Below are 22,777 nucleotides of genomic sequence, written 5' to 3'. Positions count from 1 at the left end.
GCGTCCACCCCTCAAATGGGTCCGACTAACTACACAGACTTTCCAAAATAAAAAATATATGAATACAAATAAATGAAAATGTAAATATATAAAACTAGACAAAAATAAGAAATACATCCATAATTGAATACATAATAAATAAACGCATTTTAATATAATTAAAATGCGTTTATTTATTATTTATTTATTATTTATTATTATAAATTAACAAATATAAGTGTGTGTAAATATGTTCAGATTAAGTGTATTTAGCGGAGCACATAGAATAAATAAAGTACTAAACAGGCCAGTAAACTGTGAAAAATAGTAAACATATGAATGCCATTTTATGGAGCTGTACTTTGGCTAACACAAAAATGACTACCAAAATGTGTACAAACGAGTTTAAAATGGTTTCAGGTCAACCAAGCTGCAAAACCCAGATGCTGCATTGATATTAAGGCATCGGTAATGGTGAAACAATAAAAAAACACAAAACACTCTAAACGGGTCAATTCTGCAAGAGCACTTTTATTTGTGTTTATTTCAGTACATTTTGTAAATGTAGGGTGGATTTCTTCCATTTTTATGTTGTTCATTTAGAGATATAATTTCACGAACCTTTAGTCAAGAATAAATAAACAGCTGTACTTTTTTTACAAAGTTATTTTTTATTATGGAATAACTTGTGCAATTTCAACAACATTCAGCATGAATATGCCTTCTATTTCTATTTACAGGTCATCCTTCTGTTCTAGAATCCACCTTAATGTTTCATGTTCAGACTGATTTTACTGTCAAAAAAATGTATCATTAGTTTATATTTCTATGGTGTTATTATACAGAAAAATGGCATTTTATTCAGTGGAAAATAATCTATCGGTTGCACAAGTATTCTACGTCATCATCTATTTCACAGCGAGATGTTGGTTTTAATATTTATTTTTATACATTTCTATATTACATTAAAATTCATGGGTAAAATGTACACAATATTAGAATACAATATCAGTTACTGCCATACGTGATATACCGTAATTTTTAAATTCAAAACAATATTTAAATGTCATTCCAATTTCTAAAATAAAGATGGTAGCAATCATTGAGCATCAATGCATCCGTCCAGGAAAAATTACTTTTCTTCACCACGATTTTAACCAGCCAAAATAAACAATTACAATCTCCAGGAAGTAATTTGAGATTAAGACAGCTCGAGCAATCTGATGCACTCCTTCAACCCAAGCAACACGCCCGATAGCTCTGAGTTATCTCCACCCGTGTGGCTCAATCATACAATACTGCCAAAGATGGATCTAACGGTGTCAGCCTCTTATGGACTAAATCTGGACAAAACAGTGGTTAGACGTGCTTCAAATACTCTCAGCAAAGATCATTTGAAGATTCTTTTCATCTCATTTGTACGTGGTTAAACCTCAAATATTCTGAGCGAAGAAAACTTGAAGAGCCCTTTAACTTTTTTTACAAGAGGAGTTTCATTTCGGATGTTGCAATGAAGCCGTTTACATGAACTCGAGGAAGGTAAATCTAGCACTTTGAGCATTGAGCACATTTAGACGTCGGCCCGGGGTTCTGCGCGGGAGGCTTGTGGCGGCTTTTAGCTGGAGAAGAAGAAGCGGTCGTATTCGTTCAGGGTGAGCTCCACGATCTGGTTCTGAAAGACCATGTGCATGGCGATGTTGGACGCCTCCATCTCCGGCCGCAGCAGAGTCGGGCCGAACACGATCGCCACATTCTGCACCGTCATGCGATTGTCCTCTCCATATTGAATGACCCTGTGAGAGAAGAGAATAGAGGATCATTTTCCTTTTTGTGGTCAGTTCTATAACATTCTTACATCAACCTTCATGTATCGTTGTAAGTGCTCAAACTGATTGATGGAAACAGGTAAAGGATCAAATAATTAAAAAAAAATATATATACCTTCGTAAATGCCCAAAAAGGAGTTTCATGGTATCATGATTTGAATGAGGAAGTGATTTGACCAGCTCGCACATGTGAGACACTTTTGCTTTGTAATCAGGATTCCCTAAAAAAAAAAAAAAAACAGGACAAAAGTTATTGATTAGCTATAATGAGCATCAACCAATCCCCCATTAACGTCATTCATGTTTATTTAAATATCGTCTGTATTGGGACTGAATACACAAATATAGTGTGTTTAGATTCATGGATTCAAACGTCGGCTTACTGATGGCTGTGATGAAGTCATTGAAGTGGCTGAATGGGTAAAGCGGCTCGGGAAGCTCTCGGAAAAACAACTTGAGCGCTCCGGTGATGACGTGAACGTCCTCCCACTGGCCGTCCTCGAGGTCCAGCTCCTCTGTTTTAAACAGAACAGGTGCACAGCCCGTTAACGCACAGCAGGGGGCGCTGACGTCAGTCTTCCCCCCGCGCCCGGAGTCACCGCCTGAATTAAACTTGTTGTAAGATTTATTACCGTGATCGGCCTTGAAGCGAAGTTTCTGGATGACGGCGAGGTTCCCGCTCACTCTGTAGAGTCCATCGATGTCTAAACCTGCAAATCAACACATCAGTAAGTCAACGTCTTCAAACGAAAACACGTCAACATGATTCAGGCGGGGACTCGAGCGTGGTGTATTACCTCTCTTTTCCACTGCTTTGATACATTTCTCCACAAAACTAGGAACTGTGGTCTTCTCTTGAGCGCACAGTGTGGCCAGATGGCAACCGAACACATTCTCTACAGGCAGGAAGAACAGTATTAGTATTAGTAGCAGTAACAGTTGTAGTAAAATCAGTACTATAACTCCACCGAAGACATAAATAGAGACTTATGTTGGGAAAATATAAATAAATAACAGAAATAGAAGAAAATATTAACATAAAATGCAGCTGTTGTGGCTATATAATCATACATAACTCAGTTCAACATGTAACTACAGATTATGTGTCAAATATTGTCTATACAAGTATAGATGACAGAATACAGCATGTGTTTAATCTAGTGCAATACAAATAATAAATATGTATCGTACAATAAAGGAAAACGAGAACTAAATAAATAAGTACATTCCAATTGGATCCAAATCTGATTAAAGAATAAAGTATACACAATGTGTTATCATGCTCATAGCATTAATAATGCACTACTTCTATATAAATGTGTGAATCAGTCTTTGTTAAAGGGAATAGTGTGTGACGGTGAGTCAAATAATTTGCAGCTTTTAGTTCTAATACATCATAAACTGCCTCGATGTATTTCTCTGTTGTTTCCTGCAGAGTTCAAACTTGTATCTTATGTTACTGTGGTCCGTATTGCATGTTTGATGTCTCATTATGATTCGTGTTTTTACATGTATTTCTTCACGTTATATTTCCTTCATGTCCGTGTGGCAGCTCCTGATAAAGACGCAAACTGATATGAAATACAAAACAGATTGTTTACATATACAAACAACTACAAACATATACAAACTCACTTTTCCATCAGCTTCTATTCAAATCAGCCCGACGAGACCTACTGTTGTGTCACGTGACTGAGATTACCTCGGATGTAGCCCTTCTCCTTCACGGACTGCAGCGTGGGCCGCTTCATGAGGAACTTCATCAGCTTGGTCCGAACCCGCTTCTGGTCCGAGTCTCCTGCAGAGCTGGACGAGTGTGTGACACTCTGCCTGGAGGCTAAAAAAGAACACCCCAAAAACACCATGTTAGACTTTTAAATAATCGTCGCCCTCAATGAGGTCTGACTGGGTGAAAACGATGACGTCATTCATGCCGGAGGTAAACAAGGAAATAGATTATTTATGTTTTTTTACTTACGTCTTCGCTTGACATGGTTGCTGCCGCCTGAAACCTTGTCATCTCGCTCCGTGTTGGGGATCTTTTCATAAATGTCCCCGTCGTCCTCCTCCGAGTGATGCTCCAGGTACTCCTGATGAGCACACACACACACACACACACACACACACACACAGCGAGTCCATCAGTCAGACCGCTCGCTCACGGTCGACTGCACAGTGACCGCAGTCCAACCTGTCACCTTTTCTTTAAACTGAATTCAGCAGCTTGACCACACTCTCCTCTTTTTCTGGAATACCATTGTAGAATGAAACATTGGGACATTTTTTCTTATTAAGGCGCTTTTTTTTTTTTTTTTTTTACAGGGACACTTTAAAAATAGATTATTTTATAAGCATGTCATATTTTAAAAACAGGGTCACTTGTTCGTGCTAATTCATTGATGATGTAATTTGCATTTTAAGTCTGTTACTTGACTCTTTTACGTAGAATATTTTATGCTGCTTTAAATTCTTTGCCGTTTTCATTTAAAGTCCTTTTTTGTGCTTTTGTTTGTAAAACTTTTATTTCTTTTGGACAATAGATTTTTAATCTATTATGGGCCGAAATAATTGATAAAAGGTAAAACAAATAAAAATGTAAATCAGTCCTTAAACTGTATTTTTCTTACAATAAAAACAGCTACCAGTTCGTTAAAGATATTTCCAAATAAATACAAATGTTTATTTATTTTTATTTTTTTCATTCTTCAGGCACTATGATGAAACCTCCACTTTCTCTAAAGCAATAAAGCCTATTCCCTGTGATGTCTCAGCAGTAACAGTGAGATAGAAATACATACTATATTTTTGCAGTTCAATGTGTATAATTTGGCCAGACTTACCAGTTGTCGTATGGTGTCCATTAAGACTTTGTGCCAGTCGGTGATGATGCTTTCTGTATCGTACTGTATCAAAAACTCCACACCGTTCTTCCCTTTTAACTGGAGGAGAGATATCGAGATATTGGGAAACAATAATGAATCACAAATCACATGAAGATAATTCCCACTTAACTAAAACATGATCTCATGTATTTATGTCAAATGTTAAGATGAGAGGCATAAAAAAAACAATAGGGCTTAAAAAAAAATGCAAGCACGTGTGTCATTTGCTCGTGACACACACTGCATGTCAACAAACAAACACACCTCTAAAACATTCTTCTTGCTGGACTTGTCCTTTGACGCCCTGCCAATCGACGCTCCTCGCAGGTCCACAGTGACCTCCGGAACGATCTGATTGGTCTTGTGCTGCGTGGAGAGCACACAACAAAAATAAATTAAATAAATACAGCTGTTCGCCAAACTGGCGGCTCTGCATTCCAAAGAAACGAGCTGCTTTCACACAAAAGCGGTGACTGTCCCTGAGGAATTCCTCTGCGCTGTCACTCCCCGTGAAGGTGACGGCACAGTGTAACGTTTCAATGGCTGTCTTAGGCGTTAAACATGATACCGAAGTGAAGGGGAATAAAAAAAAGCAGCTTCTGTCTACACAAGCATAACAGAATGCAGTGTTCAGGTGTCGGATCTTCTTATTAACGCACTTTCCCCCCCACATGCAATCACACCAGTGCGTCTGTTATTAATATTTAAGTGTAGGTCGTACCAAGGCCCCCAGTGCTGCAGACTTTGGGTCTTTGTGGAACGTCAGCACTCCTCCGTGGAGAACCGTCCACGTCTGGGCCCAGTTTTTCCTTCAGATGGGGGGGAATAACGTCACAAACACACGAACAACGCTACAGAGAGCTGTGTGTGTGTGTGTGTGTGTGTGTGTGGACACATGACTCCAAACACACCCACAGTCCAAAAAACTGAAACGTGAGAGAGTCCTCTAAAAGGGAGGTTTTCGCTTACCGTACTTTCTTGCCGTTCTCACACACTTTTGTTTTGTTGAGGATCCCGGCTTTCTCCAGGTTCTGCACCTGGAAAAGGTCACAACATTTGAATTCTTCATGAGCTGTTTGTAATGTTTAGTTAAGATCATGTGGAAAAAAAATCGAGCTCTGTGTTGACATGAGACACAGTTCTGGATCAGCAGAGCCATGCAAATATGCATGCATGCAGCGTTCAGCGTTCACAATGATGAATTCCTTATATGCAGAAATATCCTCATCCATCTATGGTTAGAGTCACAGGGGGGGTTTTCCCAACAGGAAGTGAAGGCTATTCCGATTGTTTGATGAATTGTGACAGAGAAAGACTTCAATATATAGAAATCAAGATATGATTTAGTCTATTTCGTCTATGCTGAAAGGATCGGACTCGTGTGATTCAATATTTTGGTTATTGTCAACAAATTCCATGAAACACCAAAACCAAAGCGTTACTCCACCTTGGAATACTTTGACTTTTTTGTACTGTTATGATTTGATTTCACATCCTGCTGTGTTCAGGAACCGCAGAAGCTAATCCATCATTACGCTTTACTGCAGATTTATGACTTAGAAATGTGAAATGCACAGCCAACGTACATTTTTATTCCTCTACGGCGAGCAACATCCTGTTCAGACATGCATTTCTGAAGCATGTGGTATTTCATGTTCCCCTAGTGTATTTATGTTTTACGTTTGATTTATTTGTTTCTGCCTGCTTTGACTGTAAAGAACTTTGTGACTCCGTCCATACATACTGTACATACAGACGTACTTTGGTTGTACATTTAAAAGACCTGAATACAGGTGAATACATGCATATAAACAGCAGGTTTATCAGGTGGCCAGTGTGGTTGAAAACATGCATCCCAGCAGAGGGAATCCAAGCACTTTGATGCAGGGAATGAAACAAACTTAAAAGTCACACCTCTCGCCCCACATAGATAGACGCTGCTATCTATGAGTGGAGCTCAGGTGAGCGCCCAAACTAACAACCCACATTATAGCGCAGCCACCTGGCGGTCAGATAATAGGGGTTTCTCCAGGGTCTAAACCCAAAAGCCTTCAGAGAGAGAGACAGAACACCGTTCAGACACGAGGACGCTCGCAGTGCTGAATACGTGTTAGTCGCTGAACAAGTACTTTCTCGGCCTTAAAGTATTCTGGAGATGGACAGATTCCACTCACGTTGTGCTGCGTCTCTGGAGAGTTTCCTGTGCTGGAGCTGTCGCTGCTGTAGTCGGACGTGTTCCTCCTGTGAGTCGGTACGAACCTCTAGAAACAGCAGAGTACGATTTAGTTTGGAATGACCACCAGATTTACATTTCTTTGAAATTTTTTTTTACTTAAAACTATGCAATTTCACATTGTTTTTGGACCATTGTTATGGGAGATAACACCCAATGAGCTTAAAAGAGAAAGCTTTCTGTAGTTAAATATATTTTTTATTATTTAAACATATTTGTCTTCAGGAAATGTTTTGCCCTGTAAAACCGTATTCTGTAAATCAAAAGAGCAGATTCAGATCACTTTTAAATAATGTTTCATTAATTATATTTGTTCACAAATGTAAAATAAAAATGTGCTATGACGTACATTTCAAGAATATATTTTTAGAAAAAGGGCATTTTCATAGACCACGGCCCCCGCGTTCTCACCTCCCCTTCCCCGATGTGACATTTAATATGAATTACCCAAAGAACCTGCTATGGATCAGGAAGAAAAAGTACCGTCAGCTTGTGAGAAGGGCAAGAAAAAGTAAAATATTCAAATGTAAAAGTGCCCGTACTGCGTACTCTAGTGGCTGAATGGAAGAAAATCTCTGCCGCCAGGTTATAAAACCGTGCAGGAAGCATTCCCGGAAGAGTGGAGGTTGTTACATGAGCAGATTAGTGCCCATTGTTTTTTAATGACTTGACCAACAATCACATTTGTTGGGAATTCTCCGGTTTCCGTATACTTTAGGCCAGTTACTGTGTATTCCCACCTTGCGTGTGTGCCAAATTCAACCACAACTAGGAGACACATCTATAATCATAATTACGGGATCAGATCACAGAAACCAGCCCTACCCTTCTTTTGTGCCCTTGAGCAAGGTGTTGTAACCCTGACTGCTTAGTAGGAGGAACCCGGCATTTGAATCCAGCAACTCACAAAGGTTTGCGTACGATTGCAGCCCTCCCCTTCCTCCGCCCTCCCCTCCCTCCGCAGCTCTGTCCTCGAGCTGTTGCTGTAAATACGAGAGCACACGTCGATTTGCCTTGCTAAATATGGGTTTAAAAACCTGGGAGTGCCCTCGCCTTTTCTGGCTGACTAAAGCTTTCCGTCTCTGCCGGCGGACACGCCCTGGATGTGCGATGCGGCCTGCGCGTGTACCTGCAGGCCCGAGTGTGTGAAAGTATGAACGCGCGTACCCCGTCATCCTGGGCCGAGCCGGGCTGTCTGGGTGCCATGGTGTGCCTCCAGTTTTTCATGACTGACATGTTGTCGGCCTCGACGCCATTCTCCATCCTGAACTGACCGGCAGCTACGGGGACCTGAAGGGAATCCAAAAAAAACGCATGACAGTATAGTCATCGTGAAAGCATTTGAAAATCCTGAGGGACCTGTTTGACTTTCAGACACGAGTACATTTTAAAACGTTGTGCACTCGGCAGCTATACTTCCACTGCGCGTCGTGAACAAACTGTTTCTCGTGCAAGCGAGGGCTCTTTTACCTCGGGGAGGGTCCACTGAGACCTGGAGCCGTCTCTCAGATAGTAGTAGGTCTGCCCTCGATCATCCACAGACTTGATCCACTGGAACACAATAAAGAGTTCTTTGTTAGACATAATTCAAACTCTTCAAAGTGTCAAACAGCACGGAAACATCTCTTAATGTCGGTCCTGGAACCGTCAGTGAGTCCATGCAGCTACCTGATCAGGTGAGTGCTCACTGGTGAACACCCAGGTCCCCTTGGGGTCCACGTTGAGGTTCCAGCCAGGCGGGGTGCTGCGGTCCAGGCTGGCCCGCGGGATGACGGTCCGGCTCACATGATCGAGGCTGTACTCTTTAGAGAGGGCGGGGGGGCCCGTGGCAAAGACATCCTCGTATCCCTCTGGTGGATCAGCAGCCGGGTATTCACCTGGCGGGTAGTCCTCCTCAGGTAGAGGAGGCTGTGGATGGAAACGCAGCGTTTATTGAAAATATATGCATCTATGAGTTTTGTGCAGATTAACCAATGAGTGGTGTTCTCTTTGTTTGACCTTAATAGTTTTTTGGAGTCCTGAAGCGAGCAAACTGTGCAGTATTTCACAAAAAAGGCAAAGATATGATAATAAAACAGAAAAAATGTAATGTTTTGTACTCAAACATGTTTTTGTTCTTCTTAGTTAGTTTTATTACTTATCATACACTATATATTTTTCTCTTGTTTTTATTCTCATGTTGTTCTATTTACTTTTTCTATTTTAGTTTACGAAGTGTATCTTACTTTACTTTTTTTTTGATTTTACAATATTACTTTTTATACATTTAATATATATTCTATACATTTGTATTCTTACTTTATTGCTTTTTTCTTATTCTTCTGTTGTAATCTTTGATCAATATCTGGCACAAGAATCTCCCATGGGATAATATCTTATATTATCTTTTCTTAGATGAGAAGATTGTGTAACATTTGTCCGTTTAGCTTAGCTTAGCACAAAGGCTATAAATGGGTGTTTAACAGCTAGCCCGGCTTTTAAAACAATTAAACATTTTTTATGGTTAGGAGGTGGTTTCATGTGTAGAAACCTTTTGTAAAATAGGTCAACATGGCACAGGACTCTTGTTTCCTGATTGTCAGTTGATACTGTTGTCTGTCAAAAGTTGAACAATCCTTAACTTTTAGTTTGGAGTTTGGAGCTTTACAGGTGCTGGTACACGTGTTAACTATTGTACAGACTAGAGCAAGGCTAGCTGTTTCCCTCCGTTTCCAGTCATTGTGCTAAGCTAAGCGTAGCATATTTAATGTACAGACACAAGCGTGGTGTCGATCTTCTCATCTAAGTCTTGGCAAGACAGCACCTAAGTGTATTTCCTAAAATGTCAAACTATTCCTTTAATCAAACCATTGCAGCGATCACTAGACCCAACACTGGTCTTTGGGTTTAAAAATTGCTAAAAGTCACAGAATAATGGCAGATGAATGCTTTCCCACGTTGACCCAGATACTCAATGACTTTTCCACAACTTTGATGAATAAGTCACAGCATTTCCGTGGCCTCAAAGTATTCTTCTTTCTAGCTCACAGAAGCCAATAAGGAGCAGAAAAAGGGGTCACTTGCATTGTGAGGAAAAGCAGCTGAAAACCATCTGTTGTTTGAATAATGTACTCAAGATGTTCCTGTAAAGTGAAGCTTTTGAACGATATCTCCTGAATCCTCCTGACTCTCTGGAATAGTAAAAAAACAAATTCAAAATGAGGACAGATTTTACTTATGGGCACGACTGCTGGGGACATTCTGCCCTGTGAGCGTTCCTAATGAAAACCAGTCCCGTCTGCTATGTAGGTGCAGGGGATTTAATTCCATTAAAAGCAGACCGCATTTACAGCTTTCCCCAGGGTGAGGCTAAAACAGGAGACAGAGAGTTTCTAAGTAGAGCAGCCAGGCCGTCCTTACCGGCCCGTCGTCGAGAAACCTGTGCACGCTCATGGGCTCCATCAGAGGCGGGTACGGGCTCAGATGCCCCGGGGGGTCCCAGGACGTCTCCCCAGACATCGCGTTGTAGAAGTAGGGCCGACCGCTGGTCTCATCCACCAACTGCTCCCAGTCGGAGGCCCACGCGGGCGGGGAGGCGGCGGACGGCGAAAGGGCGGGAGACTGAGAAGGCGACGGGGAACAAGGCGGCTCGAGGTCCGTGGGGGAATCTAGAAAAGGGTTGTCCCAGGTGGTGCGCCCCGTGGGCGGGTGGTAGTAGTACTCCTGTCCACTGTCTTCGTCAACGTGCACCTCCCATCCCTCTGGGTCGAGGTAGGAGGGAGAGTAGGACGAGGGAGCCGAGGAGGGAGACTCGGAGGTGCTTTGGAGTTGAAGTTGTGCTACATTGACGTAGACGGCTGACTGATTGTCCACCTGTGGAGAGGCCCAAAAAAATTAAGAATTAGAGTTGAAGAAAGAGAAAGTGCAGGCACAGGTGCTTCTACAGAACAAGAACAGAAGCTAATGTGGGAACAGTGTGTGTGTGTGTGTGTAAAGACATTTTCCGGCAAAAATAAGCTTGCAAAAAGTGTTTGCTGTCCAACATTAAAGCTGTCGCCCCGCCTCTCTCACTGACAGCATCGCTCTGAATAAAGTCATCCTTCCACATCTGACAGGGCACCAGAGCACAGGAAGTAGCGCACAGCTGAAAACAAAAATACCACACAAAAAAAACACACACACACACACACACACGCCACAGAGGCGTGCCTCCCACAATAATGATGATTACTTAATTCAATCTCCTTCTCAAAAACAACCACACAAAGGAGTCTAATTCCCCCGTGTGAAAATGTCCAGAGGACATGTCTGCTGTAGTCAATGCAGACTAGCGTGAGCCCAAACTAAAATTGCCACGATGAATGCTCGGAAGAAACTCGGATGCCATCCTCAGGTATTGCCACGCAATGCAAATGCACATCATCACAACTCATTTGTTTAAAGAGTGACAATTAAGAGTGAAACTGCGGGCGTGATGAAAGGCTGCCTCTGTCCTCGGCACTCCGAAAGTGTTACGCAATGAAAAGTGTCACCAGTACACTGCCAGGGTTAAAAACAACAACAACAACAACGTGATCTTTTCTCACCTTGGCTCCCCTGAGGCAACTCTTTCTCACCCCTGCTGCCGTGCAGAGCTTTTCATACGCCTTCATGATGCCACTGCAGGCGACGCTCTAACTACCTCTTGTCTCTCAGCTGGCCTCATGGTCTATATTTACCAAGGCCTGAGTGAGAGTGAGAGTGAGAGCGAGAGAGTATATGTGTGTGTGTGTGTGTGTGTTCATCACTCTGATAAATGTGCAATGATTTAAAGAAGAGGCATGTCAAAGACGCCAACGGGCACTGGTGGAAACTAAGTATTGAAGTAAACATTTTGAGGTACTTTACGTGAGTATTTTTATCGTTTCTACTTTCGACTAGGAAGCAAATATTGTAATGTGTAGACAGTTTATTGGAGACGACTGGTTAAAGTTGGGCATAGACCTCAAGTAGTGAGGCTCAGGGCAGCCTATTGGTGAAGGCATAGGGTTAGGGGTTAGTAGTTAGGGGTTAGGGGTTAAGGTGTTAGGGGTTAGGCATAGGACCAGAACAAAATCACCAGTAACTCGCCGAGCGTGGACGACCGGCCAATCCTCGAGCTTGATTGCTGCACAGGGCGGGGTTTGCCAGGAAGAGCAGTGGGATTCATAATAACGGGTACCGTCACCATTGCAATCGCTGTAGTGGGCGAAATACTATACAAACCCTGATTTAGGATAAGTCACAGACTCACTCAGGTGAGGTGTTGCAGTGGAGCATGTGCACCGCCCTGCAGCGAGAGAGGATTTGAATGCTACGTGATGAGCATCAACAAGAGACAGAGAAAGGAAAACGCCACAGTGTTGTGATATTAGGCCAAAACTGAGTCTTAGTGTGACAACTGACAACAACTGACATTTACTTTTGACCCAGTCACATGACCACGGCGAACAGCTCAATGTCCGTTCTACTCCTACTCCATTTCTATGACTTCCTATCTAATTTAAAAAAAAAAAGTTTCATTCTTCATAATCCTTTTGCAAAAATCTGCCTTATTCTTTCTCGTCTCGGGTGCATATTTAAACAAATTGATAAGTAATTATAGACAAAAACAGTCTATAGAGCAGTTACAATTTGCTCCACCTCAACCCGACCACAACAGTAGAAGGCTATTTGCACATGTACATCAGTACTGTATTAACAATCATGTTGTCTAGATATAAATATACATATAACACGTATAATACAACATAATCAAAGGAAGTGACCATTTCTTGTCTGAGTACATTTTATGCTTCAAGTATATTTAGCTGATAATACCTCTGTACTTTGAATGCAGGACATTTGCTTGTAATGGAGTATTTTTTTAAATTGTGGTTTTGGATTGCTATAAGTAAAGGATTTAAAATACTTATATAGAAATCCAATAGTAGAAAAAAAACACAATAAAAGAAAATACTCCATTTCAAGCAAATGTCCTGCATTCAAAGTATAAAAAGTACTCATACAGGAAATGGGCACTTCCTTTGATGGTGTTGTATTATACATGTTATATGTATATTATAGTATATTATAGTACTGATGTAATGATCCATAACGCAAAAATAGTAGTTAACATAAATAGCATTTCCACATTATGGATTCCACGATCAGCTGTGTTTTTCATCTGTCTATTCGATGTTATCACTTTGCTTCCTCATTGATCCCGATCTGACCACGAGGCCATCGACTCGGACAGCCAGACAACTGACCCCTAAACAGATTGATTCCACAACACACGACCCGCCTCCACAGAGGCAGACGGAGGAAATGAAAGAGCTGCATCATTGATCTCTGACACCGCTACGCTGGAATGCCTCCATCATGCAATGGAAGGAAAACTGTGCAAACAGATCAACAAACGCTGCAGATGTGTGATAGTGTCATCACTTTGAAGGGATGGCCACAGATCAGTATCAGTCCATGTACATTTACTCTGGTACACGACTTCAGTACAACGCTGAGGTACTTTTTATTAAGGAAATATTGGGTTTTTTACTCCACTACCTCTACGTGATAGCGGTAGTTAATGCTTTTCTAGATTTTACATACAAAAACATAAACAAAAAACAATGCACTCTCAAAAATGAAACCTCCTAAACGTTCTTACAAAAGATGTTTTCCTTCTCAACGTCTTAGTTCCATTTAAGTAATTGCACAACGTTCATTATTTCGTAAAACAAAAGCAACGATTAGAGAAGCGTCCAAAAAAATTGAAAGAAATGTCAAAAACTTTGGTTTTCTCTCATTAATTATCTCCTGACCTCTCGGATTCATATCGTGACTCTTATGAGGAGCCAGACCTCTAGGTTCAGAACCACCAAGATACATAAACAGCTTGTTTATAAGTTGCTCACATATTGAGTCATGTCTTGCATACACACATCACACACAGCTGCAATATTACTATAGTACTTTTACTTTTGATACGGTACATTTTGCTCAATCTAAATCAAAGGATTTTGAACGCAAGACCTTTACTTGTAAAGAAGTATTTCTAAACGAATGCATTGGTGCTTTTACTGAAATGAAGGACCTGAATGCTTCTTTCTCCCTGGTTAGTAGTACTTTACAGTGTATCAGTAGATGGACAGCTATGACAGAAAGCACGCCATGAAACACAAAGGTTTGAAATGTTCAGTCGCTCTTGTGTTTTGGGGCAGGGACGCACTGTACATCAGAATTATGTTACGCATCATACAGTAACTATAGTTTCTCTGGTCTGGCTGGTGTGCCATAAAGAGTGTTGATCTTGTTCCCAATATCAGACATAATTCAGACGGGCAGATGCCAACAAATGAAACTGGAAGACATGAAACACAACAACATCCAAACTAAAAATCTAAAAGCAACATTGAGAGGCTGAGCTTTTACACAGCAACTGTAAGTTCACTATTTATACCGCTTTACTTCAGTAGAGGAAAAGACACAAGTGCAGGGCTGGCATGCTGACGCAAAGCAGGAAGCGTCAAGTGTCATCAAAACACATCGCCATATAAAGCACGCTGACCACGGCGACTTAAAATTTACAACGTAGCAATAAAAATAGAGGTGATCGCCTACCTGAGGAACCACCGGCAGAGTCAGGCCCCGCTTGGCCCCGTGGCTTGACCAAACCCTGGAGTACATGTCCACCATGTTGATGTCTTTCTATCTAACAGGAGCCATGCATCCGAAGTGAACTGGAGAGGCTCGAACGCGTCGACGTTGTGATGGGAGAGAGACGCGCAACGCACATTCATGAGCGCGTCCTCCTCTCGCAGCAGCTGTGACAGTTGCAGCCCAGATAGAAAGGAGAACTGTGAGCTCTGTTACAATAGCAGCAGGAAGGGGACTGTGTGATGACTGGGTGAGATGTGTGTGTGTGTGTTCACATGCATGAATTCCTGTGCACAGGGTAAAGGGGGGTAGAGGGCAACTGTCTGTGGAGCCAAAAGCAGAAAGAGACAATGAAAACAAGACGCAGAAGAGGGTGAGATAGAGAGAGCAACAGAAACTAGGCCGGTCACTGCAACCTACTTCCTGCCTGATGAAAAAGGAAATGTCTGCATGGAAACTACGTGTTTTTTAAAGTTAATTTAGAGTTATAGTCAAAAGCGAATGTTACAGAGCAAGAAAACACACAAAAAACGACTTTGTTTTTATCTACATGTCCTCTTCCGTGTACAGTATTTGACTCTTCACGCTACAGTAGGCCACTCATTCAACAACTGGGTGAATAAGGGAAGTAATTATTTCCCACAATGTTATGGGAGAGCCGCATTTGGCCGGCTGTTCTGATGAGACTGCGTCTTGAGTCCACGAGGCTTGAAACAGGAAGTCTGGTTTCAGGGCCAATTGTTGGGCGATCATCACTTCCTTCTCCACGGTGCAACACGAGCAAGTCTGAGGACAGCGGGCGGTGACAGGGTAGATCGCAAATTAGGCCTGAGGCTTTGTGGGTAACTTGTGTGTTCATATACCGCTACATCTGTGCTCGTCGATTGCTTTCGAAGTTCCAGTGTGTGTCACGGCTGTGGGGAATCAATACTTCCTGGAAAACGTTTCACGTTAAAGTTCCCATATTGTAAATATTGTATTATCATAGTTCATATCGAAGCGCTCGACCCCATCTAGAAACACACACAGGATTTCCTGAAGTTTGCCATAACCATTGAGACCACAAAAAAAAAAATGTGTCCCTGTCTGTGTTTGAATGACATCAGCTGACAGGATGCAAACCTAGACCCGACTGACATGTACATTCAGACAGACAGTCTGAGAAATAAAAAGAGGAGAGAGAGTTCTAGGAGAAAACTACAAAATACAAGTGTGGACCTATAATTGAGCATAATAATAGTATAAAAGGAGATAATTCTATTTTAAGTGCCTGGACAGATTATAGTTTGCCATTAAAATGTGCCACGGAAAAACCTTGAAAAAAAATGTCTGATTTTTCTCTGTTTCTAATCATTTAGTTTTAATTGCAAGATGCAAATGGCTCTGTCGTAGCCCTGCTTTTGGACCTTGGAAGATGTTGTCGGAGCATGATTCCCGTCCCTATACGCAGGGCAGACAACGCTCTCTCCCTCAGCAATGCATGAAGCAGCAATCTGCGTGATTGCTTAACCACATTAGCGCTCATCCAATCAAACAATGGAGCGCCAATTTGGGGCCCAAATCACGCCACAAAGCACACAGTTGAGCCATTGAATCCATCTGGCTCCGCCTCCTCTTACATCACACTCCTCATGGCCCAGAATCCAGGATAACTCCCAAAAAAAGCAGCTTATCACGTTCTTATCGCATCTTTGCACTTCAGGCCGGGTTTGCATGCAGACGTGCAAAACCGGCCGATGTTGCTTATTCCTCACAGGATTTCTCTCTTGCTCTGTGGGTGAAGGGTTTTCTGAGTAGAAGGGGAAATATAAAGTACCAGTTGTTGCAACTGTGGCTCCCACTCTTTTGCAAAAGGGTGCCACCTTGACATTTAGTTGCAGTTGCAAGTATCTAAAGTCTGCATGCAAACAAACGAAAAGCTGAAGGATTCAGGACTTCGGCCGGGAGCTTATGCCTCTGAGAAGCTTCTCGTTTACTGCAGCAACAACAACAACTTACGAACTATAATTGCAAAAAGAACTAAGACATTCCCGTGCGTATAACTCACGCAACTCCGAACCGAGACGAGCTGCACCCTCGCATTACTTTGTGGATCAATATGACAACTTGTCTCAGAGAATGTCTCAAGAGGACATAGAAGGACAAGCAATGCATGCTGGGTGAGAGCACTCCTTCACAATCACTGCACTCAACAATAATCGTATTGTTTATGAAACCTATCTGAAACATACTCTTTACGCCTGCCTGAGTTTGTGCCTCTCGTGCACATCTGACTCAAAGAGCTGAGCATTTGTTTTTCTGAGAAATAAACACCCGGCTGTCTACGAAAGCTCGTTCAGCAACACGACCGGTGTTACACCCCAACTGGTTTTCAAACCTACTGGTTTCCCTACGCGTGCGTGCGTTGTCTTCACTTCCCAGCTGCAGCGGTTTTCTGTCTGGTCACCAGATTCGTCACACATTCACAAACATATTGCTGGAGATTTTCAAGCCACATTTCATCTCCATTGCAGCGATCGTGATTGTATAAGTGAGCGCTGCATCACAACCACGTATGAAGAAATACATTAAAGAACATATATTTATAAAAAGATCGCAACGACCTGGATTCGATCCCTGTCGAGCAAAATGAAAACATACTTAAAGACGGTGGCTCAACATATATATCTTTTCCTAACCAAGTTTTTAAATGTCATTTAAAAAGCTGTCAATGTAATCCCTTGATGGGGAACTTTATTACGAGTGCTGAAGGAAGCAAGATGAGCAGCAGCATCATCTTGCAAAAGTATAGCTGACTCCAGAATCGGCAACAATATATTTGTGGAGTTCCACCACAGTGTTTTAATATCTGTTTTTTATAAATATATGTTCTTTAAGGTATTTCTTCATACGTGGTTGTGATGCAGCGCTCACTTATACAATCACGATCGCTGCAATGGAGATGAAATGTGGCTTGAAGATCCCCAGCAATATGTTTGTGAATGTGTGACGAATCTGGTGACCAGACAGAAAACCGCTGCAGCTGGGAAGTGAAGACAACGCACGCACGCGTAGGGAAACCAGTAGGTTTGAAAACCAGTTGGGGTGTAACACCGGCTGTTCTGAAGGCATTTACAATATCGTCAAAGGATATTCAAGTCATCTGGGTGACAATATTCAGTCTGTTGAAAGATTAAAAAAAAAAGTCAACCTGTTTTCCAAGTTGATAGAAATCTACTAATTCCAACAGACGGAAGTCATAAATTACATCTCAGTGTCCAGCTTGCACACGATTAAACTAAACTAAAACATATCGTATCAGCTGTATTGGTATGCAATATTTTTCTATTTTCATACAACATGAAAGACTGGCAGCGAGAGCTACACCTGTTTGCATTTTGATGAACACTTGTGTTCCTTCTAGCAGGCATCTGAACTGACGACACGCTCACACGACCTGTTGGGGCAGTTTCTTGACGTTCACAAAAGCACTCTTGCTCTCTCGGCAAAGCTGGAGTTAAATTATCTAAACGTTTGAGTGATTGATCAGACACTCATCAGTATTCTTCATGGAGCTGAGGAGAGATCCATGCCACACTGCTACCATAAACAGCCTGTACGTAATGTAAAGAGGAAGAGCGTCACCATGGAACAAAACCAGGCCTGACTATGCACCGAAGCGCGCTTTAACCGAACTTCGGATTCCCAATCCCAACTGGATTCGTCCTCCCACTTACCAAACTTAACATTCCCCTCAGAGACCAGAGAACCAGCCGACATGCCCTTGATATTAAGTGACCTACATTTGGGGCTAATTGCAAGTTCTGCACATTACACATGCGCACACACACACAAGCCAACTGCATGGCAGGGCTGGCACTAAAAGCTCTAAAAGCTCCTGCTTGTTGGGGAGTCAGGCCAGACCCCCCCCTCCTCCTCCTCCTCCTCTCATCACCATGGAGATGGCCCTCCATTGTGGAGGGGAGAGAGAGAGTTACTGCACTTGAGGGGTCCTGGCACGTCCCCATTCATTCACGCTGTAATAGAAACGCACCAACTATAACGAGTTCTAAAAAAAAAAGGTTTAAATGTGTTAAAAGTGATGCAAACAAACACCACTGTGCTGGTATGATGGCACATAGTCACTGGGTGGACTGGGAGAGACTGCAGTCATTGTGGCTCAAAAGTGACATATACACACACACACACACACAAACACACAGAGAGAGAGAGAGACACACACACACACACACACACACACACACACACACACACACACACACACACACACACACACACACACACACACACACACACACACACACACACACACACACACACATGACTCGCTCGTTAACTCACTCGTATCCTGTAACCTTGCAACAGGTGCAAACACAACAATGGCAGTGAAACTTACCCGAAACAAAAGTTGTTGTTGTTGTTTTTAGTTGTATTTTTTAAATGTGTGCATTTCACAAACTACATCCAGGAGAGACGAGCTTTACATTCGCGTGGGTCTCGTCGCGTCCCGACGGCGCGCTGAGTCGCTATTCCCCGGGGATCGGTCGTCCGGTGCCGCTCGGGGGAAACCAGGTGGCAGCTGCAGGTTTGGGGAGTGGCTCCGCCAGCTTTCAGATTAACTCCTTCTTTTCTTTCCCTCGGAAGAGGAAGCCACCCGGGCCCTGACACTACCTGTTTGCAACCTGTTCTCGAGTGATTACATCACTGACTGTGCGGCTTTTCACCAGCCACTAAAAGTCTGCAGAACCAACAGTCCTGCAGAACCAAACCCTCCTGCAGAACAAACCCTCCTGCAGAACAAACCCTCCTGCAGACCCAAACCCTCCTGCAGACCCAAACCCTCCTGCAGAACAAACCCTCCTGCAGAACCAAACCCTCCTGCAGACCCAAACCCTCCTGCAGACCCAAACCCTCCTGCAGAACCAAACCCTCCTGCAGACCCAAACCCTCCTGCAGAACCAAACCCCTCCTGCAGAACAAACCCTCCTGCAGACCCAAACCCTCCTGCAGAACCAAACCCCTCCTGCAGAACAAACCCTCCTGCAGAACCAAACCCCTCCTGCAGAACAAACCCTCCTCGTTCAGTGATAAATGTAAAGGATGCACAACTTCCGGAGACTTCCGCTGACCAAAACCGAATCAGCTGCCCTAACTTGAGGTATTCAGCACCTCTTTTCATGGCATGAAGGGGACGGCCGGCCATTCATATGCTGATGAGCTGGCGCGGATGCTGTGAACTCAACCAATGCCTCATTCCTAAAGTCTGGACCGTCACTGAGAGAGAGAGAGAGAGAGAGAGAGAGAGAGAGAGAGAGAGAGAGAGAGAGAGAGAGAGAGAGAGAGAGAGAGAGAGAGGAAACGTGGGGAAATCAACAAGTGATTCGGTCTCTAAAATCTGATTAAATCTAACTATTGGTGGAAAGTAAGCGAGCCGATTTACTCGAGTGCTGTAGTTAAAGGGGATTGTACACGTAATAGTCTGTTGAAAAGTGCCAACGTTACTGTTTATATATATATATATATATATATATATATATATATATATATATATATATATATATATATATACATATACATATATATATATATATATATATATATATTTATATATATATATATATATATATATATATGGATAACATGTATATATAGAACTATGTAGAGTAGTTACAATTAGCTCCACTTTGACGAATCACCACATTTAAATGCACTTGTGATTATGATGAGTACTTATCTTTTAAATACGTTGTTGTTATGTTGCTAATAACTCTGCTATTTTTGTTGAGTGAACGAGTTTTACATTTAAATATAACACGTGACACGCATTCTTCTCAGTTGTCAAAATGTCCAACCACTTACAGAACCTTGCAGATGTTTAAACAGAATAAACACCGTCACCAGATTGATGAATGCAGATAATCAAAAGAAAGTAGGAATCAGGATTCAGAAAGTGCAATTATTAAGATATTATTCATTTTAGGTGGACTGAAATCTGAACTATGCTGCAGCACTGTGTCCATCAACAAAGGGCAGCGGCCCCTGACCTCTTTGTCATACGACCCCTTAAAATAACATAAAATATATGGAAAAATGTAGAGAGAGAAAATCTGAACAAAATCCACTATTTTATGTTGTGTTTTCCCTCCTTTCTTCTCTTGTTAAATGCAGGTCTATTTATACTACAGTCAACGGAAACCTCTTGACACTCAGGGGACCTCCAGGTAACTGATAAGGTGACTCCTAAAAACAACTGGCGGTATCAGTGATGTCCTAAATACTTATGAATACTGAAGCAAACACATAATGTAGAAATATGTTTTCACATCGACATACAATGTTTTTGTTGTCGAAAAAGCACTTTGAATCTATTAATTAAAAGTTGTATAACAATAAAACTTCTTCACACTGTACTCTACCGTTTGACACGAAGAAACTGCGCCACCTGCTGGCTGCAAAACCACAGTGACACTAATTGTCACAGAATGAAGAATGAATGAAAACAGTAATATGGAAAATGAAAGTCTTACTTCATTGGGATCTCCATCTGTGGGAGAAGTAGCTTCTGCATTTTGATTTGAAGTCTGCTGCTCATCCATTAACGTGTCGTCTGAAGCAACGGGACCAGGCAGCTCAGAACATTCTGGGATGTTGAGCTCTGGTATGATGTCATATATGGGAGAACTAGGGGGCGAAGGGAAGTCCATATCCTCATCGAGAAGAAAATTTTGTGTCTGTTCGACTCTCTCATCCTGCGGTGAGCTTTCAGACCGCCTCCTTCCGTCTTTGACCTTTGGCCCAGGATGAGCGGTCGCGTACAGTGGGAGGCCGTCAGCATTCAGACATCCAGACGATAATGAGAAGCCCTCTGTCGAATTGTGTGTCTGTATATGATCCGGGTTGTGTGCAAAGCTGCTGCTGCTGCTGCTGCTGCTGGTGGTTTGTCCGTCCTCCAGAGTCTCACAGGGCTTCACATCTGGTGCGTTCTCACAGAAACCAAAAGTGGAGAACCGGTAAGTGTCTCTCGAAGCGCCCAGAGCAGACGCACGGATCACTGTTGTCTCTCCACGTGGGGTCACGACAGCCACGTCCTCTGGTTTACTGTTCTTCACACACTCCGGTGGATCCGGCTCACCAGGACCAGGGGAGTCCGCCTTCACATATTGTGCAGGGACATAGAAGGGCCTGGTGTGCTGGTCTTTGCGGACGTGCCACCAGTGCTCATTCGTTTGGGAGACCAGGATGTAGCGTTCACCGGCCTTGATGGAGACGAGGCGACCGTCCTTCGCCGTGTACTCGAATTCATGCAGCACCTGCACCAGCTCCATGCTCCCGGTGCACGTGTGTGTGTGTGTGTGTGTGTGTGTGTGTGTTCTTTGCGTTACCGTGGACACAGCGTGAACATCTTGGAGCTGCAAATAGAGGAAATGGGAAATTGGTGTGGCTTTAAAAACAAACAAAAAGTGGTTGTTTTAAATGTCAGTCAGTGGCTCACAGTTCACTGTCCCACACTTCCACTATGTCGCCTCTTTGAACCTTGTCGTCCCTTTGGCTGTTTATGAGACAACGGGCCCCGAGCACGGACACGCAAAAGGCCCCTAAAACATAAAATATGTTTTTTTTGTGTGTGTCTTTGTAGTCTCCCTCATTTTATGATCTTTTTGCATTTCATAGTAGTTTTATTCTGTCTATTTGTGGTAATTTCTTTATTCTTGGGTCACTTTGTGGTCATTTAGTTCTCCTTTAGGTAGTTTGGGGTTTCTTTGTTGTCATTTTGCATCTTAATATAGTTGTGTTGGACAGCTTGGTGGTTGTTCTGGGTCTCTGTGGTCAGTTTGTAGTCCTTTTGCAACTCTCTTGGCGCAATCTCGCGTCTATTTGACGAGATCAGATAGAACTCTGTGTATCCCGTGGGAAATTGCTGCATAGCAGTTGCAGTACAAAGCAGGACAAAGTGCAAATATAAAGAGTGGAAACCTCAAGTGTCTACAGTAGTCGTTTGTTTTTGTCTGATTGACTCAGGGGCCCCTCCTGACACCTCGGGCCCTTGCAATGCAGTTTGGAGCCAAGATGATCAAAAGCCCTCGCAGAGGTAAACGCCCCTATTTCAGTGCACGGGAATAGACAGGAAGCTGCTTCCATTTGCTGCACGACGACCTGAGCTTAAATGTAAACTCACAGACTAGAGCATCGGACTGAGAAACTGCTCGGCCACAAAACAGGAA

At 42.6% G+C, this 22,777-nt stretch overlaps 1 protein-coding gene across 1 annotated transcript; it reads right to left on the bottom strand.

Moving 5' to 3' along the window:
* Positions 1-496: 496 nt before the first annotated feature.
* On the bottom strand, positions 497-21,880 carry arhgap27 (Rho GTPase activating protein 27; the record flags this gene model as incomplete). The annotated part of the gene is made up of 18 exons (XM_079237252.1): positions 497-1,772; positions 1,921-2,026; positions 2,189-2,320; positions 2,438-2,515; positions 2,603-2,701; positions 3,508-3,642; positions 3,784-3,895; positions 4,646-4,744; positions 4,952-5,053; positions 5,409-5,496; positions 5,657-5,724; positions 6,674-6,736; positions 6,862-6,948; positions 8,088-8,210; positions 8,391-8,471; positions 8,589-8,828; positions 10,320-10,772; positions 21,083-21,880. 18 exons carry the CDS (start codon positions 21,878-21,880, stop codon positions 1,595-1,597), a joined length of 3,042 nt encoding a protein of 1,013 aa, XP_079093378.1. The 3' UTR covers positions 497-1,594.
* Between the last annotated feature and the right edge of the window lie 897 nt (positions 21,881-22,777).

The sequence above is a fragment of the Taurulus bubalis genome (assembly GCF_910589615.1).
Source record: "Taurulus bubalis genome assembly, chromosome: 2".
NCBI classification, from domain to species: domain Eukaryota; kingdom Metazoa; phylum Chordata; class Actinopteri; order Perciformes; family Cottidae; genus Taurulus; species Taurulus bubalis.
The sequence above is the reverse complement of the archived record's forward strand: the minus strand, read 5'-3'. Positions and strand labels throughout refer to the sequence as shown.